Source organism: Melopsittacus undulatus, chromosome 4 (genome assembly GCF_012275295.1).
Source record: "Melopsittacus undulatus isolate bMelUnd1 chromosome 4, bMelUnd1.mat.Z, whole genome shotgun sequence".
Lineage (NCBI taxonomy): Eukaryota > Metazoa > Chordata > Aves > Psittaciformes > Psittaculidae > Melopsittacus > Melopsittacus undulatus.
The window spans coordinates 66,531,327-66,556,145 of record NC_047530.1 but is presented as its reverse complement, the minus strand read 5'-3'; the positions used below and the strand labels follow the sequence as shown (position 1 = coordinate 66,556,145).

Here is a 24,819-nt window from a genome sequence, read left to right as displayed (position 1 = left end):
AAATTTTATTCCCTTCTGTAACCAGGAATTATTTAATAGCAAGGTCCACAAAGTACATAGTAATATAAAAAGCAGTGACTGGAAAAGTTTAACAAAGCATTCCTGGCCTCATTGTGTACAGTTAAGAGCAACAGTGTGATTGCCAAAGGAATTATTTCAGAATTAAATGATTCAGAAGAGCAGGAAAGGGACATAATTCAAAATGTGGAACATTCTGCATGATCTGTAATAACTGACCTTCATTTCAAGGCATGGCAACCTCGCTGTTGTGATACAGTCTAAGGGAATTTATGTCTTCATTTTGCAGGTCAAGCCTTAAAGGTATCAGCAGAGGCATTTACCAGTGATCCCTGCTATCTGCCTAAGAGGCAAGCTGTTGTCCAAGCAGCACGATGTCTGCTTACAGCTGTCACAAGGCTTCTAGTTCTGGCGGACATGGTTGATGTGGCATACTTACTAGAACATTTAACTGTGGTGAGTAGAATTTGACTTAACTTGGGCTCCCTTTAGCCAGAGAAGTGTCTGTTCATTGTTCTTTCTGCATTGAAACTCTTTTTTATTTTTTTTTTTTTGTGTCTGGGGTTTGTAGATCTCATGCATATAACACTTTGGCAATTGGTAGAAGTATAGATTCTAGATGAGATTTGTAGAGCATACCAAAGAAAAAAAGTCTTCTAACTGAACATATTTGATCTGGGGAAACGGATGGTTATCCATACAGTTATATTTTATATTCCTTTTATTTTATTTCATTTCCTATTTTATTACTTGTATTGCTATATAGCTTTTCATGCATGAAGCCTTCTTGATGTTTGTGGCAGTAGTAGGGAATAATTTACTTGTAGAGAATCTTGATGGTGGAATTTTATGTGGATATTTACAAGGGAAAGAACTGGGTAGGTAAGGATCTATCTCTGTATTCAAGTAATTTTGTGGGAGACATCAACTAGAAGGAGAGGGGGAAGATGTATGAGAGAGGCCTGTAGCACCCCCCCAACTCCAACTATATATTTGTACACTGCAGATGGAAGACTAGAAAGCCCTAATGCTGGCAAAGACTTAAAAATAGTGCAGTAGAAAATATTATCTAAAAGCCACTTTTTTTTTTTTTTTTTTTTTTAATCAAAGAAATAATGTATTTTGGAAGCATATTATAAGTGTTTGTGTTTTGCATCACCTTTTTTTTTCCACCTGGCTCTCTTTATACAGAAGGGATGGCTTCATTCTTCTTTTCTCATATAAAACTAACCAGTGATTTTGTCACTATTACTGAATTAGGCAAAATGTCCACACTTCTGTTGTTCAACTTCAGCATACTTTCCTGTCTACAAAAGTTCAGGTTCCTTTAATGTCAGCCATAGTGTCTCATGTGAGCAAACTTCCATCCTTTTTTGAACAGTGTGATTTTAACCTTTTAAGCATTACATGATCATGTATCTGACCACAGAAATGTGTTTATTGTTGTTTCTTCTCTGGCTTCTTTGCTGGGAAGAGCAACAAATTGTTTTATTTTTGTTTTGTTGTCCTTTTTTTTTCCCCTTCTTATCATCTTCAGTAATGTGTTCCATTGACTGATTTAGTGTTTCAGGGTAGAGGTGAATAATCAGTGCCACCTCTTAATAATGCCTCATGCCCCAAGACAACCAGCTCACTTAAAGGGGACCCTTTTGAAGCAAGTTCAGTTTGGTAAGGACAGAGGAATGAAAATCTAGCTCCCACTCGCAGTACTAACAGTGTTTTATAATAAAACAATGCTGCGTTTGTAATATCGAATGTTGACAATTGTTGGATGCAGTACAAGGTGAATGAGCTCTGACTTGCAGAAACTTCTGTGTTGTTACATATGTGTGAAATTTGTAAGCTGTAAGGGGAGTGGACTGCTTTTGCACCATTTGTGGAAAATTTATTAAATTATGATCTTTTTCATTGGTAGCCTTTTACATTTTTGCATATGCATTTTTGTAATCCTAGATGCACCATTCTAAAATGTTCTCAGTATGTTTTACATGAGAGACATAAAATGGGTAGTTTTCCTTCCTAGAGTTTCAGTGTTTCTAAACAACTGTATAATTCACTTAATGTTTTCCATTTGAAAATGAAAATAAACAGTAGCTGAAAATCATAAAGGAATAAAAAGCATATGCAGGAAAAACTCCAACACTACAAAAAGCGCAATTAAGTTTCTTGTTCTTCTTCATACTTTAATTTAGTTTTCTGAATGACAACTGAATTCTTTAATTAACTCTTAGAATAAATCAGTGAGGTATAACACTCTCCAAAATGTCTATGTAAAAAGGCTCATCCTAGTCCCTAGAGGAAGGTGGTACACTTCTCATGTTTATTTAGAGTCTGCCCTGGCTATCAGTGGTATGGGTATCTTTTTATATTGATATCTAATCAGGGAATCAACTTAGAATGCTTTGAACATATGCTCCTGAATATCCTTCAATTTATAACAACATTTGGTCATGCCTAACTGAGCCAGATTTAAATGCAATTAAGTACTTTAATGAGTCTCAAATTTGCTGTTTTTGAAGCCCTTACCTGTAATAATACTTTAGAACTCCCTTAGGAATTCAGCGTTTCTTCAGTGTGGAATTGATCTGACAAAAAGACTATTCATACAGTGGATGCAGCATAGAAAATAGACCTTGTCTTTTCTGTATCAGCTTTAATAGTCTTAATGTTTGCATGTTCATATGACTTAAGATCAACTCTTTTTAAAAGTCATGAGCAGTTTTTCTTTGAACCTGTTCTTAAAGTTTAATACATCTAGCCTATTCTCTTCATAGACATGGATGTTAAAGCTTTATGAATTATTTAAGAGATGAGAAATTTCATTGCCCTTTATTTCTATAACTCTAATCTCTATAATTCTCATAAAATAAAATGGAGACATTTAAAGAACTGAGCCAAAATTAATTTTTAAAATGGAAAAAAAAAGTAATAGTAGAATAAATGAAATGAAAATTCTAACCAAGGATGTTTTTTTTCTGGTTTTATGTATAAAATGAAACAAAGCTGTCCAGCATCATCAAAGAACTCTGCAGAGTACTAGTCAGTTCTTAATCAATACGGAAGTATTTAATGGAGAATGATCTATTAATATATTTTTCAAACCCATTTATCAGAGGCTGATGAAGGTTTTTAGTCTTGCTCACTCAGGAAAGCTGGTTAATTCCAGCACTGACATTCAAAACATTTGAAGCCATACTTGTACTGATAGAATGTAGTCTGGATCATTAAACTTTAATTTCCTCTGTAATCTGTGAATAAAACTAGAAAGGAAACAGTGACAATATAACTTAGCTGTCCTATAAAGTCTTGTCTAGAGTTAACCTGTGATATCTGCCATTCTAAGTATATCTAGGGAAAAAGAGGAATCTCATCTACCCCTTCCAGTTTATATAGTGTGTAAGTGTTGTTTTCTGTATATTTTACTTGGACTTTGGACTGGTTTTGACTTCTGTGTAATAAAATCTTCATATAAAAGAGTAAAATGCTGAAAAAACCAAACATTTTTTGTTACAAAAAACCTGAAATGCAAGTTTTGAACTACAAATAATAGGTCAGTCTCTTTGGAAGAATTAGATAAACTTGTCAGGAATTTAGCTCCAAATGTCCAAAACCATACTTTTGTGAAGATTAGGTTAGATCTTTCTGAAATTTCACTGATAAAGTAAAGAGAATGTTGGCTGGTTCATGATGGCATGGTGCAAACAGGAAGCTCATTTTAGGGTTGACTAAGAAAAAAGTACATCACACTGATAAGAAGGGTATTTCTTCTTGAAACAACTCTTTTTTTTTTAATGGAGAAGAGTTTAAATAAATAGCTGTCTGTATCTGAGTTTCCATACTCATTTTAGAGATTGAAGTATCTAATAAAAAAAACGAGTTGTGAAAAATGCAGTCAAAGGGCTATTGCATTTATTGCACTGTGTTTCAGACCTGTATTAACAGCCTCATTCACTATGGTTAGTTATGCTCCATGTTATTTAATTAAGTGAATTAACAGACTAATGGAATTGCTGGAATTTATTGATCAGGAGAGAACAGCAAGAAGGTGACAAATTCTGAGAATTTCACTCAAAAGCACATTAGCAGTCTGTCTTTCTCTAAACTATTTCAGATCATGCTGAGCCAACATGTTTTATCTGCCTTTTTTCCTTTCTTGTCATGCTTGTAGATTTACTGTTTAAGTCTTCAGTATTTTTCATGAACGCCTCAGACAGTGTGATCTTTATAAAATGCTTGCTTACAGTTACTTAAAATTCTTGCCAGGAAAAAAAATTAGAATTGCTGCAGATAAGCAGCAACTTGTGAACTTGGGACCTGTGGGCATAGTGCTGTCTGTTCTTCCCTTCCCTGCAGTGTTCATCAGCATTAAAAATGTTTTGAGCAGGAGAAAAACAGTATAGTGACATAAAAAAAAAAAGAGAGGTAAGTCATCTCAGGCTTACCTACGCTTCAGGTTTAGGTATTTGGTTTGACTTGCATAAATGACTGCTTAAACTAGAATTTAACTTGCTCCATGCATTACTTTCTGACTAGTCTTGTGGTGTGGTATCATGCAGTAAAACATTAAAAAATGGAAAAGGGTAAAAAAAGAACATAGGTTGCCCTGAGGTCACAGGGTCATGTTGTGAAACTGAAAATCATCAGAATCACATAATAATTTGGAAAAGACCTTTAAGATTGTTGAGTCCAACCATAAACCTAGCACTGCCAAGTCCACCACTAAACCATGTCCCTGGAGCACCACATCCACATGTCTTTTAAATAGCTCCAGCAATAGTGACTCTACCACTTCTCTGGGCAGCCTGTTCCACTGATCACCCTTTTGGTAATTAAATTTTTCCTAATGTCCCATCTAAACCTTTCCTAGTGGAACTTGAGGCCATTTCTGCTTCTCCTATTGTTTGTTACTTGGGAGAAGAGCTTGACACTCATCTCACTACAGTCTCCTTTCAGGTAGTTATAGAGAGCAAAAGCGTCTTCCCTGATCCTCCTTTTGTCCAGGCTGAACAACCCCAGTTCCCTCAACTGCTGCTCACAGGACTAGTGCTCTAGACTTTCACCAGCTTCATTGTCCTTCCTTTGACACACTACAGCACCTCAGTGTTTCTCTTGCAGCAGTGGGCCCAAAATTGAACACAGTGTTGCAGGTGTGGCCTCGTCAGTGCCAACTACAGGAGGACAATTGCCTCCATAGTTGCACAATTTTTTGTTCAAGCCAGGATGCTGTTAGCCTTCTTGGCCACCTGGATACACTCCTGGCTCATGCTCAGCTGGATGTTGACCAATGCCACCAGGTCCTTTTCTGCTGGGCAACTTTCTGGCCACTCTTCCTCAAGCCTGTAGTCTTGATTTGGGCTGTGACCTAAGTGTAGGACCTGGCACAGAGCCTTGTTAGACCTCATACCACTGGCCACAGCCCATTGATCCAGCCTGTGCAGATTCCTCTAAGAGTCTTCCTACCTTTAAGCAGATAGATGCTCCTGCCCAACTTATCCTCTGCAAACTTACTGAGGGTGCACTTGATCCTCTTGTCCAGAACATTGATAAGGATATTAAACAGAACTGGCCCCAGCATTGAGCTGTGGGGAATACCACTTGTGCCCACCCACCAAATGGAGTTAATTCTGTTTGCCACCACTCTGGGCCATGAGCAGCCAGTTTCCCCAGGTGAATGCTGTGGAAAACAGTGTCAAAGGCTTTAGTAAAGTCTAGGCAGACAATATCTACAGCCTTTCCCTCATCCAATAAGTAGGTCATCTTGTCATGGAAAATCAGGTTGGTCAAGCAGGACCTGCCTTTCATAAACCGATGCTGACTGAGCCTGATCACCTGGTGTCCTGTACATGTCGTGTGATGGCACTCAAGATAATCTCCATAACCTTTCCTGGAACCGAGGTCAGATTGACAGGCCTGTAGTTCCTTGGATCCTCCTTCTGGCCCTTCTTGTAAAAGGGCATCACAATAGCTACCTTCCAGTCAACTGAGACCTCCCCAGTTAGCTAGGATTGCTGAGAAATGATTGATTAGAAGTGCTTCAGTGAGCACTTTTGCTAGCTTCCACAGTACCCTTGGGTGAATCCCATCCAGCCTCATAGACTTGTGCGTGTTTAAGTGGTGTAGTGGGTCACTAACCCCTTGGATTATGGGGGGCTGGGTACCCCAAAACAACTGGTCTTACTATTAAAAACTGAGGCAAAGAATGCATTAAGTACCTCAGCCTTTTCCCCATCCTTTGTCATTATGTTTCCTGCCACATCCAAAAAAGGATGTACATTCTCTTTAGTTCTTTTTTTTTGTTTTGAATGCATTTATAGAAACATTTTTTATTGTCTTTTATGGCAGTAGCCAGATTAAGTTCTATTTCTTCCCACCTTTCTTTTGGTGGGCATGGATTGTTACCATGGAGAGAGATCACCGAAAATGAGTATGAAGAAGATGACAGGAGTCTTTGGCAGAGGGTTTGACATCTCCTTTGGTTCATACCCATACTTATTTTCTCATCAACCAGCAGAAATGGGTTCTTGATGCTAATCTGAGGTCAGTATGTGGTACATGGAATACAGTTGTTTGCATTCAGGGCTACTATGTTTATCACTGAACTTTGCAAATTCTGTGGCAGTCTGTAATGTGCCATAAATGACAGAGAAAAGCAGCTTCCAAAGAATTATGTTTGGGCTTTTCAAAGCTAATACCATTTTGAGTGCAATAGAAACCTGGATCCACTTCTGTTCTTGGTATAGTGTGGCCTCTTGACTGCTGCTTTGTAACTCCCTAATGACTCATAGCTTTACCGACCCCTAGGGCTTCTCTTGAAACAGTCATATTTTTAATGACTCTTGTAACAAAGCATTCCAAAGGAACAGACTCCCCAGTGACTGCATTTCTGTTTATATAATATCTGGTTTTGATCTTAACATGGGAATCACTGAAATAAAGAGCATTATCCTTTTCTTGCCTGTTGGAAACATGGCTTTGAAGGGACCCTAACTGCCCAGCTTTAGGTACTACTGTTCCAGAATTTCTCTGAAGTGATGAAGCATGAAGGCTCCCAAACCTGTTTTACTAGAGCACAAGAAAACCAATGGAATATAGTGGCTGTATTTCCAAGAGAAAAACATAATTGCTGGGTTAAAAGCACACTCAAATGAAAAGGTTTGCAAACAAATCCAATCTTTGCTTCTTTGCAATGTAGAGCCTCACTTTCAGTCTTATTTCTAGTTCAGTACCTCTCGGCAGATACGTCAGCAATACTCTTCAGTGTCTTTACATGCACTGAAAACTGTTCTTTGCTATCACATCTAAGACTTAGGTATGGGTCAGCTCTTTTGGGAATTTCTACTTCTTAGAAATTTCCTAGTTTTGTTTTTGTTGCAGGTACCTTGTCTTTCACTGTTTCCTGTCCTACTGAGTATTCTGCAAGGGTCTCCATGAGCAAAGTGTACTTGGTAGATTTGAGAGAGGATCATTGCCATTTCTTCCAGAGTGTCTGCATAATTCGGAGTATAGTAGGAGCAGATCTTCACCCTTAGTAGTGGCAGGCCAGATAAATATGCAGCCTTCCTCTTCACTGCTCAGCCACTGCCTTTTTAAGAGTCATGGGTTATAATAGTGAAGGAAAATCACCCCCATCTGCCACACTCTAGAGAAGAACAAAGGTAAAAAACAAGTGAAAAACAAGTGAAAAAAAAGTGAAAAAAAAAGGGAGAGAGAGAAAACACCAAGAGGGAATAGGTTGCCATTCCAAAACCCCTGCCTGGGAGAGTGAAAACTGTGCATGTAGGGGTGGATGGACAGACTGGGACCTTCTTTTTATTATGAATTAAGAAAAAGAGTTAATGAAAAATTGCTGAAGTTGGGTTACCACCAATAATAATAATGGTAAGAGAAATAACAAGGGTAGAAAACACAATTGCTCACCAGCAGCCAAACGACGCCCAGCCAGACCCAAGCAGCGATCTGGGCCTTCTGGGTAACTTTCCCTGGTTTATATACTGGGCATGACGTGCTGTGGTATGGAATACCCCTTTGGCTAGTTTGGGTCAGGTGTCCTGTCTCTGCGTCCTCCTGGTTTCCTGTGCCCCTCCTCACTGGCAGAGCATGAGAGACTGAAAAGACCTTGATTGAAATAAACATTACTTAGTAACAGCTGAAAACATCAGTATGTTATCAGCACTGTTCTCAGACTAAAGTAAAAAATACAGCACTGTACCATCTACTAAGGAGAAAAATGACTGCTACAGCTGAATCCAGGACACTTACTGATTAGATCATTATCTGAGAGGAGGTTCCCATACTAATCAGGGGCATCGTGTTTATGAAGTGGCCATATTAATAACACTCATCCATCCATATCTGGGATGTTCATCATTTTCAGAGTTTTGATGGTATTTGTTGCTCCAAGGTAGCTGAAATGGGACTGTGAGAGTTACTCCACTTAGTTTGACATCCATTGTGTATTGGCTTCCAGTTGGATAAGCATGCAACCTTTGTTCAGCAATGTCTTGACAGTGCATGTTCAGGACATAGCATCTGGTGTGCTATCCACCTTGTGTGCTTGGCTCTAGTTTTATAGTTGTTGATTTTTATTTTTACTTTTTTTTTTTGTTAATTGCTAAAGGAATGTTGTAATTTTCATGAATGCAGCTTAATGTCCTTGTGTCTGTCTTGCTATTCACCCCAAAATGGTGTTCACGCTGATAGCAGAATGGCACACAAAGGTCCAGTTGTGATTTTAAGTTTAATGTGTTCTGAAAAAATTTGTACGCCTAAGGCATACTTATATGTTTTCATATTGATGACAATGAAAAGAGCATGTGTATGTTTTCTTAAAATTGCTTGTTTATTTACTTTTGGGGAGAAAAAAAGGATATTCCTTGCATTTAAAGACAGATTTCTTCCAAGTGAATGTCCTGGCTATTACTCATCTATTTTACTGAAGTATATTATCCTTAGAATTACACATTTGCTTTGTATTTACTCATCTTCACTTGCTGGTTCTTATATCTCTTTTCATAGAGCTAAATGCTTTATTAATGTTTAAGTTGCTTCAGAACATAAGGAGGTGGGTGAGCTTTCTAGTAGAGTTCCTGTCAAAGGAAGAGTTGAAGCTATGGTATTAAGTACATCCTTAGCTGGATGATACTACTGCTTCTACAACTGTACTGTAGTCTAACGTGTTGATGATTAAAAAACAAAAAAACAAGCTCAAAAAAAGGCTACCTTATGTCCACTTAGTGAGTTTGGGAATCATTGGAAACCTTTATCTTGGATTACTCCACCCCATTACGGAGGACAGCAGCTTTGGGGTAATTTCTGGAGATGCGTGTCATGATTTGGAGCTGAAGGTATATGATAAACTTGTACAGATATATTATCAGTTGTTTCTTCCACACATACATGGAGAGCACTATGGATAGCTTTTCGTCAGCTTAAACTGTACTTGGGTCATGCTTGCAGATATTGTAAATAATTTGCTTCCACCTAAGAGGGCTGTTCTGGAGTGGGAACCAGTGAAAACAAGCATTCCAAATCAGGGCTTTAATAGCAGCTCTTGAGCAGAAAAAACACGAAAACAACAGACCCTATGAAAAAAGAAAGATAATGAAGTCAAACAGAAAAGAACAGAGTCTTGCATTTTTGTTTTATCATTTATGTTGCCACCCATGTTGTTACAAAATTCCATGAAGTGAATGGCATGAGAAAGCTTTCTTTTAATTTCAGATAGCACACATTTTAAATGCAACTAGAAAGTGTCCAGCTAACCTCTAGTGGTGCTGAATGAGGTGTTGTAAGGTAAATTACAAGGAGATATAAACACTGCCTTAACTTCCTTCTTGGTTATGAGAGCAGTGAGACTGAAATAAAGGCTGCAACATGGCAAACAGGAAGTGCTAACTTGCCTGAAGATCCAGGTTGTATCTCTCTGTTGTTATCCTCGAAGAGGATAGTGGCTGCTCAACACTGTGTACAGCTTGGACTTGATCTCAGTCCAGTCAAATGCCCACAGAATGCATCACACTGTGGAGCAGTGGTCAGATATCTTGTCACCTTTTTAAAAGGACTGAAGATGAGTGAAGTATTTTTTTGTTTGTTTGTTTTTTTCTTTTTTTTTTAAAAAAAATCTTCTATGGTTCATTTTCTCAGTTCAGTAGGATTAGAGAAATGTGAACTGTAGTTACTAGTGAAGTATTTGGTTTTCAGAACTGACTGGAAAGTGGTCCATTTCTTTTGGTCTTTTGCCTCATTGCCTAGACATCAGTACCATATGCAAGCTTACAGTAGGTATGTCATCTACAGGGCCTGTAACTGTGGTAAGCTCAGGCAGTATTTTGGATGGATTCAGAAGACATGTAGTTCTTCAAGATTATATCAGTGTAAATAAACATTTATAGACTTGCTTCTGGTGGTAATCACTGTGGTAACAATCCTGAACTACTTACAGCTTTGCAGCTTTCAACATGCTTACGAGGTGAAGAAGAATATTTATAGATGGGAAAACAGAGAAAGTCAGAGAAGGTTCATGATTTCCTGCAGGTGGCAAAGAAGCTGTAACTCCCATTCTCCCTTCACACAAATCCTAGCTTTTCTGTTACAGATCCCTAAAGCTGGGTTGGTGGTATTCATCTCTTGAAAAATACCAGTACTATTTTTAATAATAGTGTATGCATAAAAGAAGTTTTAAATTTAGAAGTAAAATCTGTAATGAAGTACAATTAATGTCACAGCTTTCATACAGAATGTGAGCACATTGCCCAAGGTCAGTATTTGGCAAATTATTCTAAAGCAAATTAACTTGACAAGGAGTACCCTGTTATATGTAAGATCTACTGTTGTGCATGATAGAATGAGGAGTTCATGGCCTCTATAAAGTTGTATGTGCTTTTTATTAGTTAATTTTTTTTAAAAAAAAGCTTGTATTTTTTTTTTATTTTTATCCTGTAACATGGCATAGAAAAAGAACTAGCATTTAGAGACTGTGTTGATGGCTAGTATTTTGTCTTATGCAAGTCTGAGCTATCAAATTAGAAGATTTAATTTAATTAAACAGGGCATTTGTAGTATGCTTTGAATTTGGGATTGATTTCAAAACAGAATTGTAAGAATGTCTGGAAGGTAGTACACCCAAGAGGTGACACAGCTCTGTAACATGAGTATTTAGAAGAATAAAATCCTAATGGAGCAGAAAATGCAACAACTGTGTGATTTATTTATTTATTTATTTATTTTTACCATCACAGTTTCAAAGAACATTTGAATCTTTAAGAAATGTATCCAGTAGATCTGATCTACAGAAAATCTACCAGAAGTTTCGAAAAGATCTGGAAAATCTTGATTATTTGGCACACAAGCGTCAGCAGGTAAGAACATGGAAGCTAGGTAGAAAGACATAGAATACTGTACATAAACATGGTGGGTGGGAAAACTGATGTGTTTGTAGAGTTGTTCTGTTGGTAGGGTTTATGGTTAGTGTAATGTCATCAGGTAAGCTAGTAGGAGGGGTGACAGTTCTGTTTAATGCATATGATGTTGAACTGCATTTTTTTGATTTGTCAGCAGAGAGGTAAAGCAACTAAGTGAGACTTGGCAGACTGTTAAGCTTTGAATTAACATGGTGGTCTTTTTTTGTTTGGTTTTGGTTTGTTTTTTTTTTTTCCAATTAAAGGGCATGAGAGTACTGTTCAGATTTTTTTTTTTTTACTTGAACTAAGTCCTTGCAAGTTAATGGAATCAAATATTAACCATGTATGCAAACCACTGATTTTTTCTTCTTTAGAAATGAATTTGAGGCTAGATTGCATAAACTCAAGTGTATGTGGTCTTTACTTGTGCTTGAAAGGTCAAGGTGAAATAGAATTAACATATATTTAATGTTGGACATATTTTCTATCACCTACGTGTGGCTTCTTTGAAAAAGTTAGCTTTCATAATAGGTCTTCACTTTGTGTTCATGGTAAAAAGACACCTTGCCTCTTTCAGAGAATATTGATGAAATACTCTGAACATTTCTATGTGGGAGTTGTTTTGGTTTTTATTTTTCTGAGTTCTGTCGCTTGGTGTCAGTGTTGTCAAACATGTCTTTTGCTTGGAAGCAGTTCAAAGTATATATCAGGTAATTGATTAGACAGTTAAAACTTAGGAAACGTCTCAGGGACAGATGGTATCTGAACACATGAATATTTGATTATTGAGGTAGGCAGGTCAGGAAACAATTGGCTTGGGTGAGTTTCATTGTGGTGGGAGATGTTAACTCTGGTAGCTCTAAGCATAGTTCTTTGTGCCCTTTGACATGGTGTTGCCAGCAACCAGAAGACAATGTTTTTAACAGGCAACTAATGTGTGTTTATGTTATCTGGTCTCATAAGTGTGTCAAACATAATAATGTCACATCTGAAAGGGCTTGGAGAATGTTTCTAAACCAGGGAAGTGTGAATTCTGTAATTACTTCTTAGGCTATCATTGCACTTTATTTGGGCTAGTTTTCTCTAGTCTGACTTCCCACTTAGAACTCTGCAAAATTCCATGTTATATAAAGTGATATATATCTGTTTTTCTAGCAGACTCTGAATATGCTTCAATAACATACTTCATTTCATCTTGAGCAAGGCATCTTTTTTGCTGTTGTTACATCTTCACTACTCTTCCCATTTCAGTACTTTGCACTTTCAAGCCATTTGGAGGATCTGAACATCCTTATTTAATGTCAGGCATGCATATAGCTCCCCATGCTGTTTCTGCTATTTAACTGTGCTGTCAGAAGCTTTTGCATTTGGAGGCACTAAAGATGTATTAAGTGTAATATCACTTCCTGCTTTTCTTGAGTAGTATTTTAGCTGGTTTTGATACTGAGACTTTAATCTCAATAGAGCTTGGTGTAGAATCTGCAGCAAGGGATTTGAAAAGCTGCCATATCTATTTATTATAAAGGATGCTTTAAATTGTGTTGTCCCTTGAAAAGAAAGTGTTTTTTCTGTGAAAAGGTTAAGATTTGGTTTACTATGTAAAAATCACAGACCTGGATTGAGGCTGAAGCTGTCTTGAGTCTGTGACATTTGTATATGAGTTTGTGGAGTGGGTGCATTTAATTGATAATGACCTATATGATCTCTTAATAGATTAAGGGTGTATTCATAGCCCCACTGGCAAAATGTTGAATCATACCCACCTCTTTGGAGACAGACAATTGTATACGATATTAATGTGAATCCATTCATGGTAAAGTGTTTTATGTAGTCAAAACTACTATTTTATATAGTAAATACTGCTTTTGTATGAAATATGGGTATCTGCTTCTGTCCATATTTTTTAGACAAGAGATACAAAGTGCAATATAACAATGTGATTATTCAGTGATGAAGTTTACAGGACAGTTTGGAAATTAAAACTGTGCTTTTTAAAGGAAGTTTAAAATGCCCACGTAACTGATATATAAATATGGACCAAAGTTCTGTAAGTGGTAGAAGTATACAAGAGACAAGCATGTTTGGGATGATGGTTCATATTAAGTAATTTTTAACTGGCAGTTTTCAGAATGGGGCAGAGGGTCTTGAGTTTTTAGATAGCCAGCAGATTGTCACCAGAAATGTCCCTTTAGAATGTGCAGCAAGGTCAAGAATTTAGTTCTGTCTTTCCTTATAAAAACCCCCAAAGCTGTTAGCATATTTTGGTCAAACCTCACAGAGCTTTCAGATTCTAATTTTGCAAATAGGCTGAGTGTATGTATAAGCTGGCATGGAACTTGTCCGGGTGGCTAAATTCTTTGGTACAAAGGAGGAAGATGGGAAGTTTTTGGAGTTGGAGACTTCAAAATGTTGTGAAGAAGGGGGGCTACAAGGATGCTGAGGAGGGACTCTTCATTAGGGACTGTAGTGATAGGGCAAGGGGTAATGGGTTCAAACTTAAACAGGGGAAGTTCAGGTTAGATACAAGAAAGAAGTTCTCTACTGTGAGAGTATTGAGGCACTGGAATGGGTTGCCTGAGGAATCATAGAATAGTTAGGGTTAGAAAGGACCTTAAGATCATCTAGTTCCAACCCCCCTGCCATGGGCAGGGACACCTCACACTAAACCATATCACCCAAGGCTTCATCCAACCTGGCCTTGAACACTGCCAGGGATGGAGCATTCACAACCTCCCTGGGCAACCCATTCCAGTGCCTCACCACCCTAACAGTAAAGAATTTCTTCCTTATATCCAGTCTAAACCTCTGCTTTTTAAGTTTCAACCCATTACCCCTTGTCCTATCACTACAGTCCCTAATGAAGAGTCCCTCACCAGCATCCCTGCAGGCCCCCTTCAGATACTGGAAGGCTGCTATGACGTTTTCATGTAGCTTTCTCTTCTCCAGGCTGAACAAACCCAACTTTGTCAGCCTGTCTTCATATGGGAGGTGCTCCAGTCCCCTGATCTTTGTGAATGCTCCATCCCTGGCAGTGGTCAAGGCCAGGCTGGACAGAGCCTGGGGCAACATGGTTTAGTGTGTGGTGTCCCTGGCAATGGCAATGGGGTTGGAACTAGATGATCTTAAGTTCCTTTCCAACCCTGACTATTCTATGATTCTATGAACTGTGTGGATGACATCGGTTGTTATGGTCAAGAAGCCTGAGTGATGCTCTTTACCGTTCTGTGTCGCAAATAAAATATGATGTATTGAATTACATCTGCATGTTACTGTTGCTGTCTGTGAACTCCCACCATATTCAAATCTGTTCTCAAATATATTGCTGCATGTCAGAGCTTTCCTTCTTACTCTTGGTTAATGGAACATACATTTCCATCTTGACAGACTTCCCATACTTTTCTGAGAGAAATGGCTTATTAGCCAGCTTAGTTCAAAGTATGTTTAACTTGGGCCAGATGAAGATAAAATAGAACTAAAACATTTATACTCAATAGTGGAATGTAGGCCGATCCCTTGCAAATGTTGATAAATGTTAAGTAAGCTTTACATTGAACATTATTTAGTATTAACCTAAATATGAACACTTCAAAATGAATATTTAGGGGTGAAATTGTATAGGACAAAATGGTAAAGCACCTTGGGATAAGAGGAAACTCAGTGATCTATCTATCCCAGCACTCTTGGGATTCTGTAGCAGGTGTACACATCCATTTTTATTATATAGGACACTATTCCTATTGAAGGAAAGTTGTCCATATATATATATATCCATATATATATGTTCAGCTGGAACAGTACTGGTTTAAGGCCATTCATTGTGATGATCTTACTGTAAAGTCATTTCAGGAGTGTTGGGCATGGCTACAATAAAAATGGAATTATAACCATATTCAGTGGTATTTAGCACATGTCAAAGTGAAAAACTGCTGTTCTTAGTTTTAACTTGTTGTTAACAGTGCTTTTAGGATGCTTGTAGCAGTACTGGCTGTAATGTGAAGATACCTAGGTTTTGCCTAGAAGTCTCCAGCAGTGTGGTAATCTAACAGTTGACAACAGAACTTTAGTATGTGAACACACACAAAAGCAGTATCCTACTGTAAAGGTATGTTAATTTAAGGTTTACTAATTTGATTTTGATTGTTTGCCCTCAAGGTAATTGTGTGTTAAAGGACTGAATCTATGTGAAAACATTTTGGTTATTCCATTTAAAAATGTTTTTAGGATTGCTTCCTGATAATTATTGTATCTAGAAATTATTTGAGAAGTTGCTTTAGAAACTGAAGGAGTTGAGGGATCTATCAAAGACACTTACGGGGCACACAGTAATTGACTTGGTTTATGGGAAATGATGCTTCCAGGAGATGAAGCAGAGCCCTTAACCTGTTTTACTTCAGAGCAGTCCATATTATCAGTATTGCAGTTGCCTTCATGATCATACAGGTCAAATTTACATTTTCAAAGTCTTAATTTTGGAATTAAGACTTGTTTCTATGGTCCAATAGTATTTCTCTTTGTTAAATGGAATAAGTGCATTTTTATTCTCTAACTTTGATTGTTCACTTTGCTTTTTAAATGACATTGTGTTGAGCCTGTGTTGTAATTTAACCCAGCTGGCAGCTACATACCACACAGCTTCTTGGTCACTCCCCTCTGGTGGAATGGGGGAGAGCTTTGGAAGAGTAAAAGTGAAAAAACTTGTGGGTTGAGATAAAGACAGTTTAATAAGTAAAGCAAAAGCCATGCATGCAAACAAAGCAAAACAAAGAATTCATTCACTACTGCCCATCAGAAGACAGGTGTTCAGCCATCTCCAACAAACCAGGGCTCTGTCAGGCATAATAGTTGGGAAGATGAAACATCATAACTCTGAATGTTATTCCCTTCCTTGATTTCCCCCCAGCTTTATATGCTAAGCATGAAGTTACATAGTATGGGACATCCCTTTGGTCAGTTAAGGTCAGCTGTTGTGCACCTCCAGCCTTCTTCCTAATGGGCTGGGAGAGGAAACAGAAAAGGCCTTTGCTCTGTGTAAGCACTGCTGAGCAGTAATAAAAAGATCCCTGAATTATTAACACTGTTTCCAGCACAAATTCAAAACATAGCCCCATAATACCCACTGTGAAGAAAACTAATCCCATCCCAGCCAAAACCAGTACAGCATGAGATTTGTTCACAAAAGCGTTCTACTCCAGAAGCTGGAGACGCGTTTTCAAAAGAGACTGTTGCCTATCAACTGGTGGTTTTTGGTTTTTCTTTTTGTGTGTGTGTGACAAGCAGTTTAAAAAGTATGCTGAAATTTGAAGGGAGTTCAGGGTAGAGATGAATTATTTGTTGTCAAGAAAACAACCATTATAACAGGGATGCTGGTGAAGGACTCTTCATTAGGGACTGTACGATAGGACAAGGGGTAACGAGTTGAAACTTAAACAGCAGAGGTTTAGACTGGATATAAAGAAGAAATTCTTTACTGTTAGGGTGGTGAGGTACTGGAATGGGTTGCCCAGGGAGGTTGTGAATGCTCCATCCCTGACAGTGTTCAAGGCCAGGTTGGATGAAGCCTTGGGTGCTATGGTTTGTGTGAGGTGTCCCTGCCCATGGTGGGGGGTTGGAACTAGATGATGTTAAGGTCCTTTCCAACCCTAACTATTCTATGATTCTATGGAAAACTTGAGGAACGTTGTCATCGGTAGCTTGTCTGGAGAAGGTTATGGCATGGAAATACCACAAATAAAGGCACTTTAACTAAATCTCTTTTCTAGTACCTAGAAGTGTGACAAGATCCAGTGGATGAAATCTGAAAAGTTAAAACCAGAAAGCACATGAAGAGTTTTTTGAGAATAAACTGCTGAGATTGCTTAGTTAAGAACTAAAGTACATTAATCATTGCTTGTAGCCTTTATATCCATAATCCATGCCTTTCTAAAAGATGTGCAGCAAGTGAGATGCAAATCAAAGGGCATAAAAGTTTTTTAAGGCTTATACTATCCAATGAATTTGAATTAGAATTTTTTTTCCCCCTAGACTTAAAAATGACAGTGTATTTTGGTTGTGTATTTGAGAATAAACCTAAATTATATCTTTTGAATTGCCATCCTGGATTAATAAATGGGTGAGTTTTTTTACTTTTGTGTTTACCACTGAAACTCTGGTCTTCTGAAGGGTTGGATGTGTTGGGTTCTTGTTCAGGAATATTTAAACAAGCATAGCACTTCAGAGTATGGACATGTAGGCATCTGATTCCCATAGACTTTTGTGAAGATGCCTTCTTTCTTTCCTTCTTTAATATTTAGCCATGCTATATAAATTATGAAATGAGAGCATAGGTTGTATTTCCAGTATTTTAGCTTATTATCTCCTCTTGACATAAGAACATCTATTATGTTGTTGTATAATTAAAATAATTGATTTATGCATTCATTAAAAGCAAACAATAAATCAGTCTCAGTAGCTAAAAGGTTGTGACAAACCTGTTTCCAGCCACCTGTCTTGTTAGTTCTGTGATTGTAACTCTGTAATGTAGCCATTGCTTTTGTGTGTCACAGGGATGAACAGGTTTTTCTTTCCCCTGCTCTGCTAGAAGTGCTGATATGCCCCTGTTTACAATTTTTAGTATCTATTCTGAGTAGTGGGGTAACAGACTTTTGCGTCCCCCATCAACTTTGCCACTGCGTGCACCATAGTTTTATAGCTAAGGTCTTCAGTTGGATTTTTCTCTAATGCTAGTCTTCATGAGTTTAAGCTGCAAGCAGTTTGTATCTCCATGTGTGTAGTCAAATAATAAGGAAAATAAAATGAGACATGGTAGAGAATTTATTTAAAAAAAAACAAGTCCAGCAGCTTCTGTGTATGTTTTTTTTTTTGTGTGTATAGTTCGTGATGTAGGGACCTGGTGTGCTCACTGCAGCTGCACAAAGAGTAGAAGGGAGGTTTTTCTGGTCTTCTCATAGATACAGCTTTTAATTGCAAAAATCTGAGCATCAGAATTATGTAAAATAGACAAGAAATCTTAGGTGGAAACCAGGAATTATAGTTGAATAGTTGGTCACATTTGCATCTAAGTGCCTGATAGCTGTTCTGTGGTTAACACCAAAGGTACCTGATGCTGGTGGCTTCAGAATCCAGCCTGATGTTAGTCAATGTGATGAGGGGATAACAAGAAGTAGATTTTTAGTAAGTAATTGAAAGCATCACTGCAGAGGAGTACTCTGATTTTAAAAAGGTATTGAAACTTTTGAAACTATGGAAAACTGACAAACTCAGGAGTGGGTAGGACTCCTGTTTTGGATCAATAAACGTGTATCCAGAATTCAAAGAGGAGCCATTTGCAATTTTTCCACAGCTGTGATAAATGGAAGAAATTAAAACAGGGAGGTATATTTTTCTCTTCCAAATGTAAAAGTAGTCACTCAAATCTTGCTGGAAGTCCAGTCATGAAGGTAAAAGCATAACTGTTTTGCATGTCTTTGAAATATTCTTATGTGAGCTATTGTAAATGTTTCAGAATTTGGGGTTAATGAACAGAATTCTGGTTTATCTTGAATCCACAATGAGAATTATGAGAAATAATCTCTTTCCCTCTTTCATATAGTCTGTGGAGGGTATAAGTAGTTAGTATGTAAAACAGTTAGAATCCAAGATATGAAGAGTCGAGCTATTATCTGACATGCCTGTGCCAAAAAGCTCTTAAATTTTGATACTAGAAAGGAAATTAAAAAAAGGAAGTTCAGAAACAGAAATAAAACCAGTGGTGCTGTAAAGAGGTTAAGATAGCTATGAGGGGTTTATTTAAACCCGCTTCTCACTTTCTTGAGAAAACAGGTAACTTGTAGGGAGCTTGGGACTTGAGCAGAAGGCTAAAAAGACTTCCCACTCTTTCAAAGCTCAGTTTGTTAGTGTTTATATGAAACTGAGTTACCATTTACCTGCACCCAAAGTGTCCTTGATTTGGGGAAAAGATTCCAGTCTAGTCTTGTCTCTGATAAATGTGTATACAGTGTCTGGGGAACAAAGGACAGGACAGATGATGCCTCATCCTTGGCTCCCAAGTTTAACCATGGAACACCCAGGTAACATAAAACTAAACAAACAATACAAAATTGAGTGTAACAGTGGGAAGGAAATGAATCTTCAGCTAGGAATTATATTACAGTAACAACTAAATAACACTAAAAGGGCATGACTGAAAAAGGTGATAAAGAATTTTGAGTGCGTGACGTGGGGGACTTGCAAACACCAGTGATTTTGTACCTGAACATTTGGTATGGTATTGTGTATGTGTCCTATGTGAGTTGTGATGTGTAGGTATTTTATTTCAGTAGTATTTGGTTAGAACACTAGTCTTTGAGGAGACTAGAAACAGTTGTTTGTTTTTTCTTTTGTTTTGTTTGGTTTGTGGGTTTTTTTCCTTTTTTATGTTTTTTTTTTCTTTTCCCCTCTTTGTGCAATATAAGTGGGGTCAGAGTCTAAAGAGAATGGTACTTACTGATGCATCAATAACTGTTAGTATGGCAGTTACAGTATTCTGTTAGGTGGCAATGTCCTCTCAAGGAGCCAATAAAACTGGTTTTTATAGAGCAGGAATGAGGTAAGACCTGAAAGGAAGAAATCTTTTGGGCTTAATAGTTTTAGATTTCTCAGGAGAGTTTATTAAAGAAAGAAGAAGAGTGCAAAGTATTTGTCAAGTGTATTTTAACATTTCACATCACTGATAAAGCAGAGTTAAGTAGTATTACTCTGTCTCATATTGATGCTAGATGAATCTGTGCTGCATGCTGAGCTCCCACTGGCCACCTTTAAAACACAGTGATTTATTACCCTCACCTGATAATAACCTATGTTATCCTAATGATTCCTGTCCCACAATCCCTCAGTGCTAGGGTTAGTGGCAACGCTAGTTTCTCCTTGCTGCCTCCCATTTATTTGCAGATGTTGACCAAAAGGATTGGCTGCTCCCTAGCCAGGACCTTGCAGAGTGCAGTTTTAAGAGACCTCAGATCTACTGCTCTAGACACAAATGAGTAAGTAAGGAGTAAGGTGGAGGGCAGGAAGTATGGTGAAAAGGGAGAGCTGGATTTTCAGTGATGAACCAGTTCCAGGTGACGGTTAAGGTGGACACCTTTAATTTCACTCTGCTGCTCCTGTTCACCAGCATCACTTCACTGGTGGTTATGTACTAGTAATAAAAAATGTCATTTTGTAGATAGTGTACCCTCTTTTGAAATAATAGTAGCTTTTAATTGGTCTTCAGGTATAATCCACAGCAGTGTATGTTTTAACTATTTAGCCCTAATCAAAGATGTGGGAAAGCAGATAATTTCTTTCAGATACAATCTGCCCTACAAGCAGGTGTGTCCTTGCTGAATCTTCTTACTACATCTTAATTTGTACCCACCAGTGGTTCAGAATAAGGCTGTTAAAATTGCCTGCAACATCAGTAAGCATAAAGTGGATTAGACAAAATGATGAATAAAGCAGGATATTGTGTAGCAGAGTAGAATTTTAATTGTGGAAAAGTGGTCAGAAAAACCACTCCCACACAAGCCAGAATTTGCACTTTATTATAAGTTATAAATCTTTGGTTTATATCAAGAAAATACAGTGCAAATATAGGATGATGCAGAGATTCAAAGCAGAAACATCCAGTGCTTGAAGAAGAAGCAAAGTGATTTAGAATTAATTTGATTAAGCCTGTGAGTCTTATTCCTTCAGCCTTTCCCAAGGCAAACCTATTTCTAACTTTAAGGTGGTATTGGATTTTCTTGAGCAGGGACTGTAAGATCAGGCTTTCTATCTTAATAATTAAGATTTTAAAAGCAAAATGTATTATCTAAGCTACTGAAGATGTAATGACATTAACTAGGTTTAGATTTAGGTGCATATATTGGGAATCTAGGATAAGAGAATGGTTTGACAAAGTGACTACTTGCCCTTGTTTCAATGATAACTTTTCTGGCCTAATAATTTGAGTTGCTCACACTTGCAAGGAAGACAGAAATAAAGAGCATCTGATATGGAGGAATAACTGTGGGTGGAACAGATAGAGTGCTCTAAAGTAGATTGTATGATTTAGCAGCGAGTAAAGATGAAATAATGAATCTGTATTAAAATGCATGAAGGAATAATTTTGTGCTACAAAGCCCAGACTCTCTGAAATGGCAGTCATTAGCTGTGACATTTCTGGTACAGGTAACTGCTGGAATTGGTTGGATTTTTTTTTAATTAAAAAGTTACATTTGGGTGTATATGTATATACCCTATATATATATATGTATACACCCCCAAAATATTTTTGTTTGTTTTTTTTTCTTGTTTTTAAGAGCATGAGACAGACAGACTGACTGACTTCTATCCAAAACCAGTATTTGCTCCAAATTCAGATTAAAGTTCCTGTTCTATTTGATTTGTGAGGCTTATACCAACACGGTCTAGTGAGTTTGATATTTGTAATTCTGGGTAATGTGTCTTTTCTCTTGGCAAAGGTTTTTCAGTTTCTGGTCCATTGCTTCATTTCTGGTCCACTGCAAAATGGGAAAAGTCTTGAAATTCATGGGATAATTTTAGAAATACAAGTGGTCACCAGCATTTCTGATGAACAAATACAGGAGAAATCAATGTGTGGCTGTATTAATATTATGTCTAGTGATCCAAAGTTTTAATTAGTTTAAACAGAAGATATTTTTTTAAAATTGGATTTTAATCTATTAAAACCAGCTAAAGCCAAAATTCTTGGTACACCAGCCCATTAGCTGTAAAAATCTAACATCACTGAAGTAATAATTTTGGTGGAATTCAGCCATTCTTTTAGAGAAATTCCATTCTTTTACCTTAGAGTTATCAAAAGTACACTTTCATACCTCCAAATGCCAATATCAAACAGGCATCTTTTGCTGTGGACTTTGCAAATCAACACATTTAAATTGTTTCAGCATGATCTAATGTTTTATAGAACCACAAAGAATTGCACTATCTTTTCTTGAAGTTGCCTGGGTTTGTTTTCTTTTGATAATAGTCATGGCAGTCCAAGTTTATCTGAAAATTCCTGGGCAGTCAGTGTGGGTCTGCATTCTGGGATACTGCATGGGGTTTCTAGGCAGTTTCTGTAGATGGAGAGATACTACCTTTCCTGGAGAAATGAGACAAGACAGTGCAGTGGCTACAAGCTCCTGCTTAGTTCAGAACATGGGGGTAATTGAAGTACTGTTTCGTTGCAGATACAAAATTGCACTGATCTTGTTGCAGAGATGCAGCTTGCTTCTCTGGGCATACAGTGCATGAGATGATAGGAAGGGGTAATGGGTTGAAACTTAAACAGCAGAGGTTTAGATTGGATATAAGGAAGAAACTCTTTACTGTTAGGGTGGTGAGGTACTGGAATGGGTTGCCCAGGGAGGTTGTGAATGCTCCATCCCTGACAGTGTTCAAGGCCAGGTTGGATGAAGCCTTGGGTGATATGATTTAGTGTGAGGTGTCCCTGCCCATGGCGGGGGGATTGTAATTAGATGATCTTAAGGTCCTTTCCAACCCTAACTATTCTATGATTCTATGATTGACAGTGGTTTGCCTTGGGTGATTTGCTGGGCTCCCCTGAGCCCCCTGTGCATGTCTAGGATACACACACAATGAGACACACAAGCTGTGTTTCTGTGGCTTGTCCACTTTATGAGTGACATCTAAACTGTAATCAGTACAAATTTTGTCATCTGTACATGATCAGCTTCTTACTTGTTCATTCTCTCCATAACAGAGAATGAGTAATAAATTTGAGAAAAAGCCTTGGATGAGTTTGTGGTGCTTCATAAGATAATTCTCATGTTAGCCAAAAAGCTTTGAGCTATGCAAAATTTTTAAGAGTAATTGGAAATGTTAAGAGAGCAATGGCTTGAGAAGCTTATCTAAACCGGGCATACATCAAGTCTATATGTTATATTTTCTAATTAATGGAAGCTCCTCTGAATAAAGGATTGCATTTTAGTAAACTTCTGTACTGAGGAAATAATCAACGATCCAATTTGCAGGGGACTTCTTTTATCCTTTCCAGTTAGTACATTGTTTTGTCTGATCTCTGTTACAGTCAGTATCAATACGTCTGTATAACCCAGGTGGTGTATGGACTCCATCTTAAGTTGTCTACCTTTTATTTTATTGACTTCAATATTTGATTTCTATATTTTGAACTGACTTTATACTGGTTTAAATGTGAAGTAGTTTCAGCAGTTTAATAGTGTTGTAAACTTACACCAATATAGCTAAGGTCAGAATCTATTCTAATTGGATAAGAGCAATATCAGTAAATGAAATGTTTTAAAACTAAATTGCCTGCCTCTTACTTTGAGGCCTGGCTTTGTTCTCTATTTTCACACAATTTATGTGAATTGTATTCAGAATGAACTTCTGGAAGACACAGCAGTATTACTATTATTACTGCATAATTCACTTTGAGATAATGAAAAAACTTAAAAAAGTTGTCTGTCTTTGGTGGCATGTGTAGACTTATTCAACGGATACTTTCTATGCAAAGACTACCAAGATGGGGTGTGCATGTGTGTGTGTGTGTATTTTTTAGAGTATCTGTAGTTGTAATTTTCCTTCCTTCCTGAATAGTTTTTTGTTCAGGAGAGACATGAAGTATTCTGCCTTTTAAAAGAGACCAAAGAATAGTGGAATTGAAGGGTCTCTACAACAATTTCCCATACTTTAGCAAGCACTCCCAGCTAAAATAAAAATTCTTTGAAGTTTTACAGGAGATATCAAGCAATTTTTTGGGTTTTTTTTTTTTAATGTTTTATTTCCCCTCTGTTCATTTTGTTTAGTCTTCCTTTTTCAGTTCTTCCTGAAATCCTTTGTAGTAATTTCCATTACATATACTTAGTCCTATTTGTGGGGAAGAACTTATCAACAGTAAGCTTTGAATGGACTAGTGTAAACTTAAGCAACACACAGCTGTGAGCACCACACATCTCTCTCATTTGCAAATCAGTGGGAACTTCATGAATTATATCCTTTACTTTTGGAATAAATAATAACCTACTAGAGAAGACAATAAAATATTCTGTATGTTCAGGAGTCATTGAGAGTGAGCTTAGCAACCAGGAAAAAAAGGAACTTGATTGGTTAATCTTAGTTACTGTATTTGTTTTGTTGATTTTTTCCTTTTTCAAGATACACAGGCAAAATAAATTTATTGATGCCTGTAAGAATTTTGCAATAGAAAGGCACTGATGCAGATGTTAAAGGAAAAATAAATCTCTATATGGTCATAGAAGAAATGTAGTACTTTGAGTTGTTAACTGCTCATGTGTATGAGGGAACAACCTGGAGAAGACTCTGGGGTAACCTTATTGTGGCCTTTTGGTTCTGAAAAGGGACCTATAAGACAGATGAGTTCTTTTAGCAAGGCCTGTTG

The 24,819-nt window shown here is 37.4% G+C and overlaps 1 protein-coding gene across 2 annotated transcripts in view; it reads left to right on the top strand.

The window, feature by feature from the left end:
• Window positions 1-24,819, top strand: part of CTNNA3 (catenin alpha 3) — a 467,065-nt gene that overhangs the window by 13,888 nt on the left and 428,358 nt on the right. For both annotated transcript variants that reach the window (XM_031053362.2, XM_031053363.2), the window contains exons 3-4: window positions 308-474; window positions 11,256-11,375. In XM_031053362.2, the coding sequence (XP_030909222.2) occupies window positions 308-474; window positions 11,256-11,375 (287 nt within the window). The remainder of the gene's footprint in view (window positions 1-307; window positions 475-11,255; window positions 11,376-24,819) is intronic.